The 19,322-nt window shown below is 37.1% G+C and overlaps 1 protein-coding gene and 1 long non-coding RNA gene across 8 annotated transcripts in view; one reads left to right on the top strand and one right to left on the bottom strand.

Moving 5' to 3' along the window:
- Positions 1 to 19,322, bottom strand: part of LanB1 (laminin subunit beta-1) — a 503,856-nt gene that overhangs the window by 174,240 nt on the left and 310,294 nt on the right. For all 7 annotated transcript variants that reach the window (XM_090369708.1, XM_090369709.1, XM_090369712.1 and 4 more), the window contains 2 exons: positions 10,370 to 10,533; positions 4,751 to 4,975 (listed from right to left, as the gene is read on the bottom strand). In XM_090369708.1, coding sequence (XP_090225834.1) covers positions 4,751 to 4,975; positions 10,370 to 10,533 — 389 coding nt within the window. The remainder of the gene's footprint in view (positions 1 to 4,750; positions 4,976 to 10,369; positions 10,534 to 19,322) is intronic.
- Positions 1 to 19,322, top strand: part of LOC150088911 (uncharacterized) — a 230,943-nt gene that overhangs the window by 15,719 nt on the left and 195,902 nt on the right. The gene's annotated exons all lie outside the window — the stretch shown is intronic.

Here is a 19,322-nt window from a genome sequence, read left to right on the forward strand (position 1 = left end):
TTAAGTGCATGTAGCGGACTCACACAGGTAACTTCAGAACCAAAAAAAATGGTCTGAGGGCAGAATTCGATAAGGAATTCAGAAACTGCTTTTTAATTCAGATAATAGGATGGCTTAAGGCAAAGCTGTAATAATTATATCCTCCTTTTCATATCAATAAACTAATTAAAAAAAACATTCACGTGCTAAAGTGTGATTTTATAAAAATCTAGTTATAATTCCTAGTTTTTTTTATTTTTATTTTGCAATTTTTGTCCCCCCCCCCCAAATGTTGCAATTTAATATTGTAACATGGCTACATAATAAACTAAGTATTTCCAAACACTATTTATCTAAATCAAAGTGAACACTTTATTCATATAGTGATTGGCAAATAAATATAGCCACCAATCTTCGTAATTATTTTATCACAGTAAATTAAAAAATTAAGGTGTATCATAATTTTACATGTAAATTTGAATATCAAACTGAAACAATCATATGCTACAATAAGAAATGAGATTAAGAAATTAGTACAGAAATGACAGCATGGACAGTGCTTTTTATCTTAGCCCACTACTTCTATATTACAAGAATGAAAATTAAAAGTCGACTTATAAAGAACATAAAGTATAACAAAAAAAATTAAAGGTAAAGAAAAGAAAGTACAGAAAGACAAACATCGGAGACTGCAAAGCACATCCAACTGCATGTTGCCAAACATAATGTAAATTAAATTAAGAATAGGTTAGCAGAATGCATAAGCCAAGTAAGATACGAATACAACAAAAACCAGTGCTTCTCTCTCCATCTCACAATTGTTTGAAGAGCAATCAAGAGATGAGAGAGAATAGAAGGAATGCATACCAGAATACCCACCAGAATAAATACTCAATAATAATTTAGATTACATTAATTAAAATACCAATATGACAAGTTTACAAACTAATTAAAAATAAATTTTGACTAATGTCCCTTGAATAATGTCAAGACCAAATGGTGTGAAATATCACATTGATGATACTATTTTTGTTTCTTATATCCTTATTAATTCGATATTAGATTATTCAAAACACAATGCAATTTGATGTCCTACTGTTTCCTGACTAAGGCTATAGAGTTTTATGTGCATTTTAGTATGGATAATTTGAAATATACACAATGAAATTTGAAGTAAAGGCTGAATTGTGCCTTATGACTTGTGAATAGCTTATCTATATGAAAAATACTGCCAAAACCAACTAGTCAATCATTAAAATGAAATTGAATGGAATTATAATGAAAATCTGCTAATATAACCATATATATTTCACTTTAAATTTTACATTTCTATTCACTTTCTCAAAAACTGCATGTGGAATTAGTGGGAGTACATATATCTAAGTTGTGCTATGGACACACACATAATCCATTTTGTCCACACCACTTATAAAGAACATAAAGTATAACAAAAAAATTAAAGGTAAAGAAAAGAAAGTACAGAAAGACAAACATCGGAGACTGCAAAGCACATCCAACTGCATGTTGCCAAAAAATGATTTCCCAAAGCAGATGCTATACAGGTGACTTTCTTTGTCACCACACGTATGCACTCGACATAAGGGAGAACAATGAATGTGCTTCAGAGGAAAAAATACTTTCACAATGGTGTATAAAAATAGAAAATTAATTATTGAGGTATGTGAAATATTTCCAAATTTCTTGCACGTAATAGCAAAGATCACAGAGTTTCATTTTTGCCACCGTAATATCCACACAGCTCGCTTCACATTAAAACAAGAGCTATATTTTTTATTATGTATAATAGTACTTACTGTTAAAGAGTGAGCATATCCATATTTTGGGTATTATTTGCTGTTTAGTACTTGTCATTGATGGAAAAAGGTGATATTCCTCTCTTTTAGCATTGTCACTTATTCAGTGAAATTCATAACTTAATGCAGACTTCTCTTACAGTATGTATGCTGATTACACAGAGTTTGCATGAACTGGTGACCAGTCTGACTTAAATGGATGAGACTAAAAAATGTAAAATTCCCAGTGTGCTGGCACAACTGGAAATATGTAAGTTTGATTACAGTTTTCCAATTTTGCCTTGGGTGTGTGGAATTAAATTATATTTAAGTTAAGTTGCTATTTACATTAATCTCTTCTGTAAATAGCAACTTAACATAAATTAAGTTGCTATTTACAGAAGAGATTAATCACAGAAACTGCTTCAGGAGCTTTACTTTCACATTCAATACTAGTTTGCTAAACTAAATTAAAAGACAAAAGATATAAAGATTTTATCACATACCTCCACATTCAAACTGGAAAATCTTAACTTCCTGCAAATTGATGTATTACAGTAAAATCCCAAAATCCATCACTACCAATGCTTACTAGTAAAAACTAGAAGCTCCTAACAGCATTCAACAAAATTAGTTTTTACTAGTAAGAACTAGAAACCACTCCTGCTGGTAAAAACCCAAATCTAAAGTTTAACTCCTAGTATTTACTGAAATTTAATAAAAAGTAGTTCTTACTGCATACCTTTTAGTGAAAACTAGTTCCTACAAAACTGCTAAAAATACTCACTCTTATCAGACAAACACTTGATAATGAAATATGCACATACATGGTGGTACCAGGTGCTACCCTTCAGTTGGGAATCTGCCTTACATGCATTCGAGTGAGTGTCCTACACTGTTATTTTGGTGTTTAATTGTACTTTGATTTGCCGATATTCCCCTCCCTTACATTTTACAGCGTTTTTGTGATTTCCACTAACTGAAATTTGGAAGGAATTTGTTCTTACTAAAAGATATGTGGTAAGAACTAACAGGAGTTGCATTTTGGATTTTGGTTTTTAGCAGCTGGCATGGTTTCTAGTTCTTACTAGTAAAAACTAGTTTTGTTGAATGGTGTTAGGAGCTTCTAGTTTTTAATGCAACATGTGTATATTTTTTTTTGTATTTTGATATCAAGCATATCATGGTTAATCTTTTCCATAAATAGCAACTTATTTACATGCACAAAAAACAAAAATTTAATACTACACAACCAAGGTAAAATTTTCACAACTGCAATACAACGCACATTTTACATTTTATTCTAAACTGAGTGATTACAAATGCTGTATAAACAGCTTACATAGCTGGTCATTCAGTATTTGCAAGAGAAATCTGTCCTAAGTTACAAAGTTCACCGAATAAGTTACAGTATTTAAAAAAAAAAAAAGAAGGACGTCATCTTTTTACACGGATTGCACAGCAAGTAATATCCCAAAGTACAAATAATTGTTCTTTATCAGACACATACAATTACGTATAATAAACAATATAGAACTTATTTTAACATACAACTTATATATGTCAGGCTATATGATTAGTACTGCAGCAAAACAAAACTGAGCAACATTACCGAGTACAAGAAATTGATTCAATTTCTCCATAGCAAAATTCTTACCCTTCTCGTATCAACTAAATTAATATGTTAATCTATTCACAAATACGACATTCAGCTTCAATGTTATTCAAGGAGCGCCAGTTTATTATTCATAACTGGCTTGTAAACTTGGTGTACTAGCTTTTTTATTTAATGCATTCTAAATTATTAGGCACATATTCCTTTTTGCAATCATTATTTTAAATTTAGTTTCTTTCCCCTCACCCCATCACTTGTGCGTGTATAGTACTGTTTCACTGCATTTGCGTCTTAACTGGTTTACACATTCTTACCCAAGGTTTTACTGTAATTTATTACAATAACACCTCATTAATTTGAAGTTCAAGGGACCAAAATATATCCATTTCAATTTAAATGGGTTTGAAGTATTTATACAAAAAATAAGTGTTAGTAATAAAAGCAGCTGGTTTGGAATGGTTGTTAAGAGACCATATGGTAGTCTGGCAGGTGGGTCCAGAATTTGTAGTCTTGTCCCTATTAAAGAACAGCTTTTTGAAGGTTTTGTTGGTCTTGGCATCTTTGCCTTGATCTGCTGATGCCACTGAGTCACTACATAAGGCCTACCCATTTAAAATTTGTTTTAGTGATGAGGCAATATTTTGTATTTATAGAATAGTTAACAATGTTCATGGTTAGCTCCATTTTATAATATAAAATAATCAGTTATATTCTCATTCTGCACTGTTTCATCATTTCAAATTTTATGCATACATCCTTTAATTTTAAAAGTAGAAAATTTGTTTCACAAAATTAGAAAGTATTTGGTGCAGCCTGCAGATGTAGCAGGTTGCACCAAACATTAATAGTTCATGCCTGGCCTGTGGGCCAAATGTTGTGCATTCCTGACTTAGATCATGAAACATTGTTGTTTGTTGTTTTGTTATTTGGTTTTTAGGAGCATTAGCAACTAAGGCCATATTGCTCCGGGATATGCGGTGGTCATTCCATGACCTTTCCACATCCTTCGTATTTGGTGGTGACGGGCTCGAACCCCGGTCTAATCAAGAAGCTTGTACTACGCACTGCTGCTCCTTCCCACCTGGCTACGGAGGCGCCACTTCATGAAACATAAAAAAATAATAATTAATTCTCCTACAAATGCATAGCATGAACAGACCTTAGTATTATTGAATAGGAAAATATACTTAGGAAAATAAAATAATCATACAGAACACCATTATGTGATGCTAAAATCAGGCAGAAAATAATAACTAACCTCATTCATATTATAAAACTGTACACATCTGCTGATAAAGTTTATGGGAGTAAAGTTGACTCATTCTCAGTACAGCACAGCATAAAAAACAAATAACATATTTACCTAAGCACTGTTGCCTTGTGGCATCGCCATAGTGACCAGGAATGCATCGTTCACAATGATGACCCTCTGTATTATAAAGGCACCGTAGACATTCTCCTGTACGAGAATCACAGTTTCCAGGCTGAGTCTCATCTATGTTGTTGTTGCAATCACATTTATGACATTCACCACCAGGAACAGTTGGGTCTCCAAAATAGTTATTAGCACACCGATCGCAACGCTCACCTTTAAGAAGCACAAACATTATCAATTAAAAAAGTGAAATACCCAATTTTTCAAAATGTTATGCAGTTTCCATTTAATTAAAATAATCTGACACATAAGAAACTCAATTACGCTACAGTATTGTAAATGAGTCAATGCTCCTAGAATGAAGCTAACTGTCAGTGCCAAATAAATCAGAAAATCACAATAGTGCAGTTCAGCTTAGCTGATTGCATAATTTAATAAAATTCCTTCATTTGTGATTAAAAATAATTCAGAAGGATCCATAGATTGTTTTTGTAACCTTATCTGTTTTCAATATAATAATAATACTGTAATAATAATAATAAAAAACCGTTTCACCATAAGTCAATTGTGTGCATATTACTTGAGTAAATATGAGGTGTAGTAATAAAGTTCCTATACTGGTGCAATAAAAAGAACACAAAGTGTAACTCAAAAATGGTTTTATTTTTGTTCAAAGTAATCACCACTCAATTAAATGCACTTATTACAGTGTTCTAAAAGTTTCGAAAAGAGTCAGCAAAGGTGACCACAGAGAAAATGTTCACCCAGTGGTTCCTTTTTTCTTTATGTCCTCAACAGTGGATAAAAGGATGGTTGAGTGGGAGAAGACAGAGGGTGGTAATTAATGGGTGCTGCTCTTCGGGGACTAATGTTATTAGTGGAGTCCCACAGGGTTCGGTTTTGGGTCCGCTGTTGTTTTGTATATTTATCAATGATATTGATGAAGGTATATCAGGCTTAGTGTCGAAGTTTGCAGCGATACAAAGGTTGGCAGTGTTGTTAATGACAGTAATGGCAGTGTGATTATCTAGATTATCACACTGCATTATCTAGATAATCCCAAATTATCTAGATCCTGCAACAGGATCTAGATAATTTGGGTAGATGGGCTAAGAAGTGGCAACTGAAAGTTTAACCTTGACAAATGCAAAGTACTGCATATGGGTAGAAGTAACCCCAGAGAAACGTACCAACTGTGTAGTACTACACTTAAGGTGGTAGAAAATGAAAAAGACCTGGGAGTAATTGTGCAGTCAGATATGACATTTTCCGAGCAATGCAGACAGGCTGCCAGGGCAAGTCATGGGGTTTTGTCAATGATATATAGGAATTTTGCTAGCAGGAAGAAGGAGGTGATTGTCCCTCTGTATAAGGCAATGGTCAGGCCGCACCCTGAGTACTGCGTTCAGGTCTGGAGGCCTCATTTTAGGAAGGATGTAGATTTGTTTGAGCGTGTACAGAGAAGGGCAACAATTGGTGAGTGGAATGAACAGATCCTCTTACCAAGAGAGGCTTAAGTTCTGCAAATTGCAGTGGCTGGAGACTAGGCACCTGTGTGGTGATCTGATTGAGGTGCATAAGGCCTTGAATGGGTTGAGCACACTGAATTCTGACGGGATCCTTCCACTTGTTCAGATTACGAACCTAAGGGGGCATAAATTCAAATTAAGAAAAGACAGATGTAGAATAGATGTGTGGAAATTTGCTTTTAGCCAGCGGGTGGTTAATTGCTGGAACAAACTTCCATCTGTTATTGTAGAAAGTTGATAGGTTAAATTAATTTAAGGAGGAACTGGACAGGCATTTGGAGGGAATGGTGTGATTTTTTTTTTTTTTTTTTTGGCTGATGCTGCATAAGCTTATACACTTGCTTTCTTGCATCACATGCCACTACTACTACTATTACTACTACTACATCCTGAAATCTCTTTCCTTTGAGGGCAGTTTTCACCTTGGAAAAGAAGAAGTCCATGTGTTAGATCAGGTGGAGATGGGGGAAACCCATGGTGCCATCAGCCAACTAACACACTTTAAAACTAACACTGTACTCTCCACTCCAACTAGATTGAGGAATGCAAACTCTCCATAGCAGCAGACAAAACCAAGGCCATTTTGTTAAAGGGAAAACTTAACTTGGTGCTAGATCGGTAGAGCAGGGTGGATGACTCATCACAAGAAATGTGGAAAGGTGGGGACACTCATGCTACAAGAACCAGCTGCCTTTCTCTCAAAATTGCAGTTTCACTCAGGAATTGTTGAAAAACATGATCAGCACTGTCTTGATCCTGGACTTCTGTAAACAAAACCTTTTGTGCCTTGGTGATGATCTCGAAGTCCACTGCATGCTCTGACAATTTCTCTGGGTCATACTGAAACACCCAAAACTCATCCCCAGTGACAATACAGTTGAGGAAATTAAGATTGTCTTGAAACGTCTGGATGAAGTCTTCACACGATAACATTCTTCATTGCTTCTGCTCATCCGCATCAGGCGCCTCCGTAGCCAGGTGGGAAGGAGCAGCAGTGCGTAGCACACGCTTCTTGATTAGACCGGGGTTCGAGCCCGTCACCACCAAATACAGAGGATGCGGAAAGGTCAGGGAATGACCACCGCATATCCCGGAGCAATATGGCCTTAGTTGCTAATGCTCCTAAAATCCAAATAACAAACTAACAAACTCATCCACAAGTCTGTGGCAGACCGGGCTAGAAGGGTGGGTAAAGTGCCTGCCTAGCAACCCAAAGGTCGTGGGTTCGAATCCCGCCTCGGGCTTGGATGAAAGTACTGCAAAAACCTTGGGAGGTGCATTATGGCCACAGAAGCCGATGCGCCAACTATTAAAAAAAAAAAAAAGTCTGTGCAGCATAAATTTTGCAGAGAATTAAATCCTTTCCTTCAATCTTCATGCAGAATTTGATGATCTCTTACCACAATTTCCCAAACTTTTGCAGTTCTATCCCCATTTTAAGAGGTTGATAAATGACCACTTGTCATTTATCAACTGGTCATCATGAACATCTTCATATCCATCTTTGAAATGCTTTTACCATTCAAAATGCTGATACGGCTTAACATTTCATCTGTTTTATGTTGTTTAAATTTCTATTATTCCATTAAATTTCCAAAATTCCATTACTGTAATGAAAATTTAACATTTATTTTTTTTTTTTTATAGGATGATCAAAATATGATTAGGGTAGGAAGAGTCTCAATAAAAATTTACAAAACAGAATTTACTACATAAAATATATAACTGAGTAAAACCTTTGATTCCTGATTTCACTTACTGCTTAATTATTCTTCAAATATGTGTATTTATTTTATGATATACAGTCAAAACTCTCTATAGTGACCCTCTTTTTTAATGCCCAGAATGTTATAATGACCTTGAAAGACAAATTTTCTACGATGACCCAAAAATTCCACCACTTTATCTTGTTTATACTTTTTTATTGCAATACAGTTGAAGCTTTCTATAGTAACCCTCTTCATCCTATGTGGTAGGTCCCAGCCAATTTCTCATTAATCTAATGCTATTTTACATTCAGTACAACAACATTGAAAATAAAAGGATTTCTCTCTAGCGACCTCTTAATCTGAATTTTTACTTTTTTATTACAATATTCACATTTAAAAATGACAGAGCACTTCAAATATATTGAAGTAACTGACGAGCTTGCAGCCTGACCATGAGAAATCATTTGTTAAGATTTTCCACACTTTTCTCACAGTGTGGTAATGAAATGAACTTTGGCTAGAAGTTAATTTCATTAGTTAGGGTGTATGTTTATTGGTATGGCTCCAAGGAAGCAGATAGCTTTGCCAATCGCAGATAAAATTTAGATTTTGCAAGTAGATAATGGTCGGCATTCTAAGACTGACATCGCCTAACAGTTCAGTATTCCTAAAAATACTTTGTTCACTATTCTGAAAGATCAGAAAAGATTGAAAGTTTTGAAAAATCTGCTGCACCAGGTAAGATTCAAGCATGAAAGGTGAAGTATCTGGATCTTTAAAAGGTACTTTTGGAATAGCTAATGATGATGTGTGCAAAAAATATTTGTAGATGGTAATCTTTTAAAAACTAAGGCTGAATCCTTTCTGCATTGAATGGATATTGAAGAATTTAAAAGTTCAGATGGATAGTTCCAGAAATTTGAGACTCACCTGGCCTATCATTCAAAAAAGTGTGTGGCCAAAGTGCAGGGAAATCGTTTAAAAAATGTTTTGCTGACATATAACCACAATGACACCTTCAGTGCTGATGAAACTGGAATATTTTTAAATTGCTAATGGATAAAACACTTACATTTAATGGTGAGAAATGTAATGGTGGAAAAAGGCCAAACAACTGATTCTTGACCTTTACAATGCTACTGATTACATTTGACAAAAAGGCTCTTCTAAAACAAGCTTCCACCTTATGGTGTGCCTTCTGCCTTTTTTTTTTTTTTTTTTTTGCAACTGGGTAACCAGTTTTCACTCTGGCTACTCCATATGTGTAATGGTAGATAGTGCACCCCAATGTTCAGTTCTTTCTCCCACTCTTGTCTTCTTATATATTAATAACTTTCTTCCACTGATTGGACTTTACACTGCATGCACAGCTTCAACTTCTTGATATCCCAAAATGCTAATCTCCATATAATCCTTCAGTTAACTCCAATCCTCTAAAATTTAGTCCAGTGTTATTTCCTGCATAAAAGGCTTTATTGCTCTAATGATCATCTTTAATAACACTAAGATTTGTACACAATATCACATATCTTTATTAGGATTACCCTACCTCCAATCACTCTCTTGACATAAGGACATTGTAAATATTGTTTCTTCTGAATCAAAAAAGCTTTTTTTTTTTTTTTTTGCTCCTGGTGTTACTTTTCTTCTAAACAGTTACAGACAATGTAACTGCTTAGAAGAATAACAGTTATAGATAGACAATGTAAACATTTCAAATCCTGTCATGGAGTAATGTCCCAAAATCAACCTCATTCAATCTCATTCCTAGACTGTATACAGAAATGGAAGCCAGATTAATTAAGGCCTCATCCCTTACAAACTCTTGCCATGCTACGTAAACACACACACACTGTTTCTTTTATAAGTATTTTCTACAGATATTTCCATGGGCCCTGTTCTTCTAAACTGGCATCTAATTTCATCTCTAACCCCCCCCACCCAAACCAGTCCAAGCATATGCCTCAATTAGTGAACATCCAGTTAAATAAACATTAGATCTCCAAACTCAGAGATCTAACATTTGCTTCTCCTTAATCCATTCTACTTTTTTTCTCTGGAACAAAAGAAGAGACCTTTCTTCATATGTATTTCCTGAAAATTACACCCTACAAAAATTCAAGCCTAATGTCAATAGTACCTTCTATCTTCTCAACAATTAACTCATACATAGTACTAAATTATTAGAGGTTTTCATACTTTTTGTCTCTGGGGTTATCATAAAAAAAAAATTGGATATTATATAAAAATAATAATTACACTTTGTAGTTTATTTAATTGTAGTTTATTTTTTATAAACAGATATATATATATACAAGAAAGCTCTGGAAAAAAAATTTATCTAATTTCTTTATGAGCAGATAACTTACCAGCATAACCAACATCACATAAACAAATGACATTTTGTGTGCGAGCATCCAATTCACAAGTCTGTGCATGACTTATTCCACTGTCAATAGTTCCTGGACAAGGGCAAGGACGGCATGGAATGTCGACTCCAAGTCTTGGATCTCCATAATAACCCGATTCACATCTGTAAAAAACATTCATATGGGTTATGTTGAAACAGTTCATGTACTGCAATAATCTTAGTATTCTGTCAGAGGTGGACCCCTTACAATTGTGAGGGGTCCACCTCTCATCACTGGTGTATGCACTATTCCTTAACCATCCTGCGCTTGGTTACTTCAAATCATATTGCCTCTTGTTTGTAATTTCAAATTAAACAAAATGCCAATTTAAAGGAAGTACAGTAGGTACTGCATACAGCAGTACCCACCTACTGTAGCTTTCCATCTACTGTGTTTAGTGTACTATATAAAAATAAGAATATAAATTTTGCAAAATAAATTTCAAGAAAAAATTATATTTAATGAAAACTTAAGTATAACAAAATAATATTATATGGTTTAAATAAAATAATTAGCTATTCTTTTTTGAACATACTTAGTACCTGATTCTATTTTTTTCTCCAAAGAAGAAATCACTTAAAACTGTTTTAAGTGCATTAATTGCACCATTTATACCTAACAACGAACCTATTTTTTATCATCTTTGCTCTATTCTGACGAAATGTTTTTCAAACCAGCAACCTCATTTATAACATCATCAGTTGTTATGCAAAACAAAACCACAGCATCACTGTCAATGTATTCATAATCCTTTTGTACTTTCTCTGCAAGTCTTTAATGAATATAGAAGATTAGATATGGAAATAAACAATACAACAAGTGAAGCAGGAATAGAAGAAAATCGGTTAAACAAATTCATTTAAATCAAAATGAGAAATTAGTCAAAGCGGCAACATTACCTGTCTATAATACAGATTTTGAGCCTCCATTTTAACAAATGGAGTTGAAAGATGGGTCCTTGAGGTTGTCACTGGTCCTTGAGGTTGTCACAGACATTCTCTCAGATATGCCAGACAAGCTGTTCTTGCTACCTGGGTGTCTAAAACGCTGATGGAACTGATATTCGGGTGACACTCAAGCCAAGTGGACCCAATTTCGGCGAAGTCCGGACTGTCTATGACAGCCAAATCTCTGCTTGTACCTTCACGATGGTGGGACTGTTAGTAATCCTGGGTATAACCTTCATGCACAAGTACATGGTGGGTGACCACCCAGGTGTGAACCAACATAAGCAGGGGTCGAGGTGTGGCACCCACACCACATGGAGGAACGCCACCCCTCTATGTTACCAGGCAGTACTAGGTGGTAGATGACTCTCATCAACCGGTGAAATACCACCACTTTGCTTATTGGAGGCTTAAAGTGGTGGAACCCATGTTTAGTCTCTAGAGCTAAGTTCCGGCCAACACTTCCCTATCTCTTCCATCATGCAGTATGATTGATGATTTTTGAGGTTATGATGAATGTCGTGGCGAGATCCAATATTCCTTACATTTCGAGGGTACAGCTCTAAAACGGTGTTCGCAGGCCGGCCGCTAGATAGTACACCGGACCAAACCTATTGGTAACTCTCTAGGAGGCTTCCGGATCAGCTAGTGTATAATCTTGCTACCTCTACTCTGCCAGATAGTGACTGGAGGCATTGTCGAGGCCACGTTATGTCAAGGATCTGGGTATATTCTTACCATGCGTACGCCATATCCAAAAATTTCATTACTTCATACAGCATGTCCCACCCACTTTTTCTTACTATTGAATACACCATGAATTGTCAAAATAATAGAGCAAGCTTATCTGCGAAAAGATCTAAACCTCCCAAGGACTTCCTAATTCATTTCACAAATATACGTGGTTTCAATTCCAATCTCAATGATGTCCATTTCCACTTGCAGTCTTCCAAACCCCATGTACTTTTTCTGACTGAATCTCAGTTATCAGTTGATTCAACTACTGCTCATCTTAGATGTCCAAATTATTTGCTGTATGATTCCTTTCGCCTCAAAGGTGGTACTTGTGCATATGTCCGTTCTGATATTCCCTGTCAGAGACTTGGCAATTTGGAAACTCCTCTCTTTGACCTTCTCTGGCTTAAAATCTCTCTACCTCATTGTGTAAAATTCATCTGTTGTCTCTAACGTTCTCCCAACTCCACTAATCACTTGGAGCTCTTTGACTTCCTCTCTTTGCAACTTGACTTTTTCCAGTCCAACTTTCCTAACAGTGAAGTAATTTTCCTTGGTGATTTTAACGTTCACAACTCCAGCTGGCTTCCGTTTTCTAGTCACACCGACCCAGCAGGTCGAGATGCTGAGGCTTTTGCAATTACTAATGACCTAGCACAGATTGTTCATTTACCTACAAGAATACCGGACAATCCTAATCATACAGCCAATACGCTTGATCTTTTTCTCACAAACAACCCTTCTAAGTACAAGGTTGAAGTGAGAGGTCCTTTAGGCACTTCAGATCACAACTTGGTGATTGTCTCTTCTCCAATGGAACCTTTATCTCATGGCTATTCCCAACCTCATATTGTTTGGCACTACAAGAATGCAAAATGGGATGACCTGCGAGATTTCTTTTCTTCTTTTCCTTGGTCTGATTACTGTTTCAAAACTTCTGATGTCAACATTTGCTCAGATCGTGTAAGTGAAATTATTCTTGCAGGAATGGAATCCTTTATCCCACACTCCACTTTAAAATTCTCGTCCTTTATCTAAACTTTGGTTTTCCAATAAATGTGCTAAGGCTGTTCAAGAAAAGAATGTTGCATATCGTAATTGGCTTGTTTCTAATTCTCCAGTTTCATTTTCTGCCTACACCAAAGCTCGCAACAATTGTAAAGCAGTTATTAATCAGTCCAAACTAGAGTTTGAACAGGCTAAGAGTAGAAAACTTGCTTCGTGCACTAATGGTAGCCGCGCATTCTGGGCTCTTGCCAAAGCTATTGGCCGCAACTTTTGCCCATCTCTGCTCCCACCTCTGTCCAAACCAGATGGTTCTGTTGTCACTTCAGCCAAGGATAAAGCTGACCTGTTAGCATCCCATTTTTCTTCGAGCTCATGTATTAATGATCTTGGTAAAACACCTCCCACCATTCCTAACACGCTCCATTCAATGCCTCCTGTGGTCTTCCGTCAAAAGGATATCAGAAGGATTTTGACGAATCTTGATGCTAAGAAAGCTCCAGGTCCTGATGGTATTTCTCCACTTGTTCTCAAAACCTGTGCTCCTGAACTTACTCCTATTCTTTGCCGCCTTTTTTCACTTTCTTATTCCAAAGGTGTTTTTCCTTCTGCTTGGAAATTTGCTCATATCCAGCCAGTTCCTAAAAAGGGTGACAAATCCCTCCCATCTAATTATCGTCCCATTGCAATTACTTCTACTCTTTCTAAAGTAATGGAGAAATCAATTAACCGCCAACTCTTAAACTACCTAGAAACCTTCCGTCTGATCAACGATCGCCAGTATGGATTCCGTCAGTGTCGATCCACTGGTGATATTCTGGCTTATGTTACCCATTTATGGACTAATTCAATGGAAAGGTTCGGTGAAACACAAGTAGTTGCTCTTGACATCTCAAAGGCTTTTGATCGTGTTTGGCATAAAGGTCTTCTAAACAAGCTTCCATCTTATGGTTTGCCAACTGTTTTTAGTAATTGGTTATCCAGTTTTCTCTCTGATCGCTCACTGAGGGTGATGGTAGATGGCTCTCTGTCTTCTAACTTCTCCACCAATGCCGGTGTCCCCCAAGGTTCAGTTCTTTCCCCCACTCTTTTCCTCTTGTATATCAATGACCTTCTTCCATTGACTGGAAATCCTATCCATAGTTTTGCCGATGATAGCACATTGCATTCAACTTTCCATTTTGAGAAACCTTGTCCAGCTCAATCAGCTTCCAGTTCTCGAAAATCTGCTGCCAATTCCTTAAATGCCGATCTTCAGGTAATTCTCCAGTGGGGCAAAGACAACTTAGTTGATTTCAACCCTTCTAAAACTCAATCTTGTCTTATATCTCGCAAAAAGGATTCTTCTGCTCCTATGCTTATCTTTAGTGACACTCCGATTTCTAGGCAAAATTTTCTCTTTTGGGGATTACCCTGACTTCTAATCTCTCTCTCTCTCTTGGCACAAGCACATTACAAATATTGCTTCCTCTGCATCTAAAAAACTTGGTTTTCTCTTTCGCTCTCGGCGTTACTTTTCTTCCAAACAGCTGCTCACTCTGTATAAATCGCAAATCCGCCCTGCCATGGAATATTGTTCCCACATCTGGGGTGGTGCCCCTAAAACCTCTCTCAGGCTTCTTGATTCCATTCAGAAGAGGGCAGTTAGGTTAATTAATGATTCATCTCTAACAGAGTCTCTCCACTCGCTTTCTCATAGACGCACTGTTTCTGCTGCATGCCTCTTCTACAGGTACTTCCATGGGCACTGTTCTTCTGAATTGGCTTCTATGATTCCCGCTCTCTCTTTCAAAACAGTCCGAACACGTGCCGCCACCAGCTAACATCCAATTACTGTCCAACTACAAACCCACAGAACCAACTTTTCATCTTCCTCATTTATTCATTCAACTGCCGTTTTCTGGAACAACCTTCCTTCATATGTATTTCCTGAAAATTACATTCTACAGAAGTTCAAGTCCAATATCAACAAATATCTTCTTTCGTCTTCTGAACCTCCAACCCAAGCACGGTACTAAGTACTATAGGTTCTAATACCTCTTGTGTTTGGGGTTCTCATAAAAAAAAAAAAAAAAAAGGAATTAATCAAAAATTAATATCTTCACAAAGGAGTGTGTGCTTTAGGAAAAAATAAATGGAACTACAAAGTGGCAAAACCATATTACAAATGAGGAAATAAGAAAATAAAATCTTGGAGTAACTAAGATCCAATTAAAGATAAGTGAAGCAAATTTAAGATAGTATCAGCATGCAAAAAACACTGGCAAGTCTGATGAGTCATTACTGGTGCATGCACTATTCATTAGCCAACCTGCACTTGGCTACTTCACATCATATTGCTCTTGTTTGTAATCTCAATTTATTGGTTTCATTAGCTTCAGAAGTATGTGATAAATTAGATCTCACTGAACAAATCCAGTATACACACATATGGAGCAAACACACATATGGGTAGGGTTCAGGGATATCCAAGAGGCTATAAAATAACAGAATACACCTCAGGTGTCCCTTCTACAGCAATAGTAGTTAAAAATGCTGACCTTTCAATCACAAAGGTGGGTCACATCGGCTCCCCAGTGGGAGTGTGTGCCCATATCACCAGTGCTGTAGGACAGTTTTACATTATTTCACTATATTCCAGACCAAATGAAGATATAAATTCAACTATTGAATACCTACAAGTAGTCACAAACTTGCTACCTACTGCAAATATCATAGTGTGTGCTGATGTCAACTGCTGGTCAGCCTTATGGCATAGCTGTACGGAAGACAGAGCAGGCACACACAAAGGCCACATACTTTCAGACTATATAGTCACCTCACCCTTTCAAGTGCTAAACCAACCAAATAACCTCCCAACTTTTAGCAGTACCATGTGGGAGAGTGGCATTGATGTTACCCTTGCCACCAAATTCAATAGCTTATAAAATCACAGACTGGTGTGTCCAGCCAGCCTGGACCACATCAGATCACAGAGCCATTTCCTTCAAACTAAACAGGCAATTACAAACAACTCAATACTCCCTGTTGGATATCAAAAGGTATAACTTTAAAAAGGCAAACTGGCAGATTTTTGCAGAACATACAGCAGCTGAGCTGCAAAAACAGGAAAATGAGTGGTCTAGATCAGGCAACTGTAGCCCGGATGAGCAAACACTGACTATGACAAACATTTTAACAAAAACAGCAACCCTATCTATCCCACAGAAAAAACCGAGGAAGTAGACAGTTCCCTGGTGGTGCCCCGAATTGACTGTACTCAGAAGTAGGGTACACCAGGCGAGGAGACATTTTCAAAGAGCCAGAACATCTTGGCCTCAAATTGAGGTGGATGCACTGAGAGATTCTTATAGAACTCTCAGGAATCAGTATACAGCCCTCATAAGAGACAAGAAAAAGGAATGCTGGAGGCACTTGGTGGGAACTACTGGAAACAATAACCCTTGGAGAGTTGTCTACAGAATAGTGACCAACAAAATGCCAAGAGATGTCTTAGAAACTACTGTCAAACCAGATGGAACCCCAACCCTGTGCTGGGTGGATTCTGTAAATAATATCCTAGACAGTATAATTCAGACTGAAACTGGGAATCATTCCCCTACCCAGCTAGACATTATAAAAGAAAACATTGAATAAGACAATGCCAATATTGAACCTCTGTTCACTATACAAGTCTTAGAAATAACACTATCTAAAACCAAAAACAATAAATTCCCAGGTTTTGACCTCTTAGAGGTTGAGATTATCAAAAAATTAGCGGAAATAGCGCCAGATAAATTAATAGCACTATATAATAACTGTATGACAGAAGGTATATTCCCAAATATATGGAAACAAGCTGTGTTAAGATTAATTCTCAAAAACCCTGAAAAACTCCCTACTGATCCCAAATCATATAGACCAATAGCCCTACTCCCTGTACTAGGGAAAATATATGAAAGACTGAAAATCTGCTATATATGAATATATAGCAGATTAGCTCAATATTACACAGAAGCAGGTTTGCATTCCAAAAATCAATATGGTTTTAAGCAGGGCAATTCTATGGAGAATGCCATGCACAACCTACTGACAACAGTTAAAAACACAGAGGAGAAATATATGCTGGCAATCTCCATTGACTTTGCTGGGGCATTTGACTCACTCTGGTGGCCTAGTGTCCTTAGGAGACTTCGCCAGGCAAATGCCCCACAAAACCTCTATAAGGTAATAAACAGCTACCTTACAGACAGAAGTGTCTCAGTACGCACAAGGTTCCAAGAATTGACACGCCCTGTGAATAAAGGCTGCCCACAGGGTTCAATCCTTGGCCCTTTCTTTTGGAACATTATTCTGGACGAATTTCTGGCCTTGGATCTGGGCCCCGTGAAAAGCCTGGCCTTTGCAGATGACATGACTTTCCTTGTAAAAGGTAACTCCGAGTGGTTGTAGAGCAAGATCAAATGCCATCCTCTTGCAGCTGCAAGAGTGGGCCCAAATGCACATGCTCAAAATATCACCTGAAAAAACCAAACAAATACTTCTAAAAGGCAATTTGGACATAAGAAGACATCCACAAATCAAAATTAACACAACCACTATAAAAATGGTAACAAAACTAAAATATCTTGAAATGGTCTTTGATTCAAAATTAACTTTTTACCCCCATTTGATCTGCTTGGCGAAGAAATTGAGAAATTATGCAGGTATGATTGCCAGGATCAGTCGAGCAGACTGGGGACTCAAAAGAAAGACTCTGACAATCATATACCGTGCAATGTTCCTACCTGTTATCACCTTTGGAGCCGGTGCATGGTTCATCCGCTCGGCAGTAAGCACACCTGCACTACAGTTGCTGGCCGGAACTCTCCCACTTTACCTGGAAGTAGCCAAAAGAGCTACCCCCCGAATTTCTGGGGATAGCCCTTAATACAACCAACACCTTCAATGATGAAAGAAAAAGAATAGCCACAAAGCTCCATGAGCTATGGCAAACAAAGTGAGAGCAGGAAACCAGAGGTCTGGTTACCAAACGGTTTCTGCCACGGGTGTCAATGGTTAGCCCAAAGCCACCTAAGTGGTATGCCCCTGGACTTTTTAAAACATTTATATTGACAGGTCACGGCTCCCTAAAGGCAAAACTAACCTCTTTAGGCCTGACCGATGACCCAAACTGCACCTGAGGCGAAAGTGAAGACTGGGCACACATTCTATATGAATGTATAATATATGACATCTCCAGAACAGAGCTAATAGCATTACTCCCCTTCCCAGGGAAGAAGAACATCTGTTCATCATAGAAGAGCAAAATTATAAAGCTTTTACAATTTTCACACACAAAGTATTCGAAATGCGCAGAGCAATCCAAAGAATGGCAATTCAGCCCCCCCAACAATTAAACAATAATCAATAGTAAAATTGTCCAAGTTTCCCACCATGCCCAGACGATGACTTAAAAACTGTTAGGATAGCAGTATTCTGCACCTGAAAGAAACCTGACATAACAGAACTCCCCAGGACTACCCTGCCATGTGTAGGAACCTGGCGCCACACCAAATAAGTAACCATGTAGGGGAGGGAGATGTACGGGCAGCCAGGGAAGCAGATTAAAACTGAAAAATATCAGTAAGATAGTAGCAAGGGGATGCACTGTAGAATGAATGAATGAGAATGAAAGATAGAATGAACAGGCTGGGCACTGAGTGAACTAGGAATTATGGTAAAAGTGAATAAATGGCAGTTTTGGTGAAAGAAAGAGTGACCTAGCATGAGGGAAAGAGAGAGTGAATGGGAATGAGTGGAAGAAAAAATGTAATTGGCCGAAAGAATACAAAGTTAAAAATAACTTACATTACTTTATATATACTGTACTAACAAACATTTACTAACCACATAAACACTATCACTGCATTCTCCCCTGGCCTGCAAAAAAAAAAAAAAAAAAAACTTGTGGCTAGGCCTGCACCACAACTGAAGAATAACAGTAAGTTGAGGTGCCCAGAGAGTGCAGTACAGAAAGTAAGAGTCAAATAAATGAGATGAGAGCTAGAAGAATGAATAAAAGTGTAAGCGTGTGAGAAAAAGAACACAAACCATAAATGCTACAGTTAAGTACACACTAACCCTAGTTTTAATTAGTACAGTAAACCACCGCTATTCGCGGTATCTGTATTCGCGGTTCCTGATTTAATATAAAATGAAACCTAAAAACATGTGAACATTTTCCACCATAAAAAAACATGGGT

This window comes from Mastigoproctus giganteus, chromosome 3, assembly GCF_048544385.1.
Source record: "Mastigoproctus giganteus isolate SK-2022 chromosome 3, ASM4854438v1, whole genome shotgun sequence".
In the NCBI taxonomy this organism is placed as follows: domain Eukaryota; kingdom Metazoa; phylum Arthropoda; class Arachnida; order Uropygi; family Thelyphonidae; genus Mastigoproctus; species Mastigoproctus giganteus.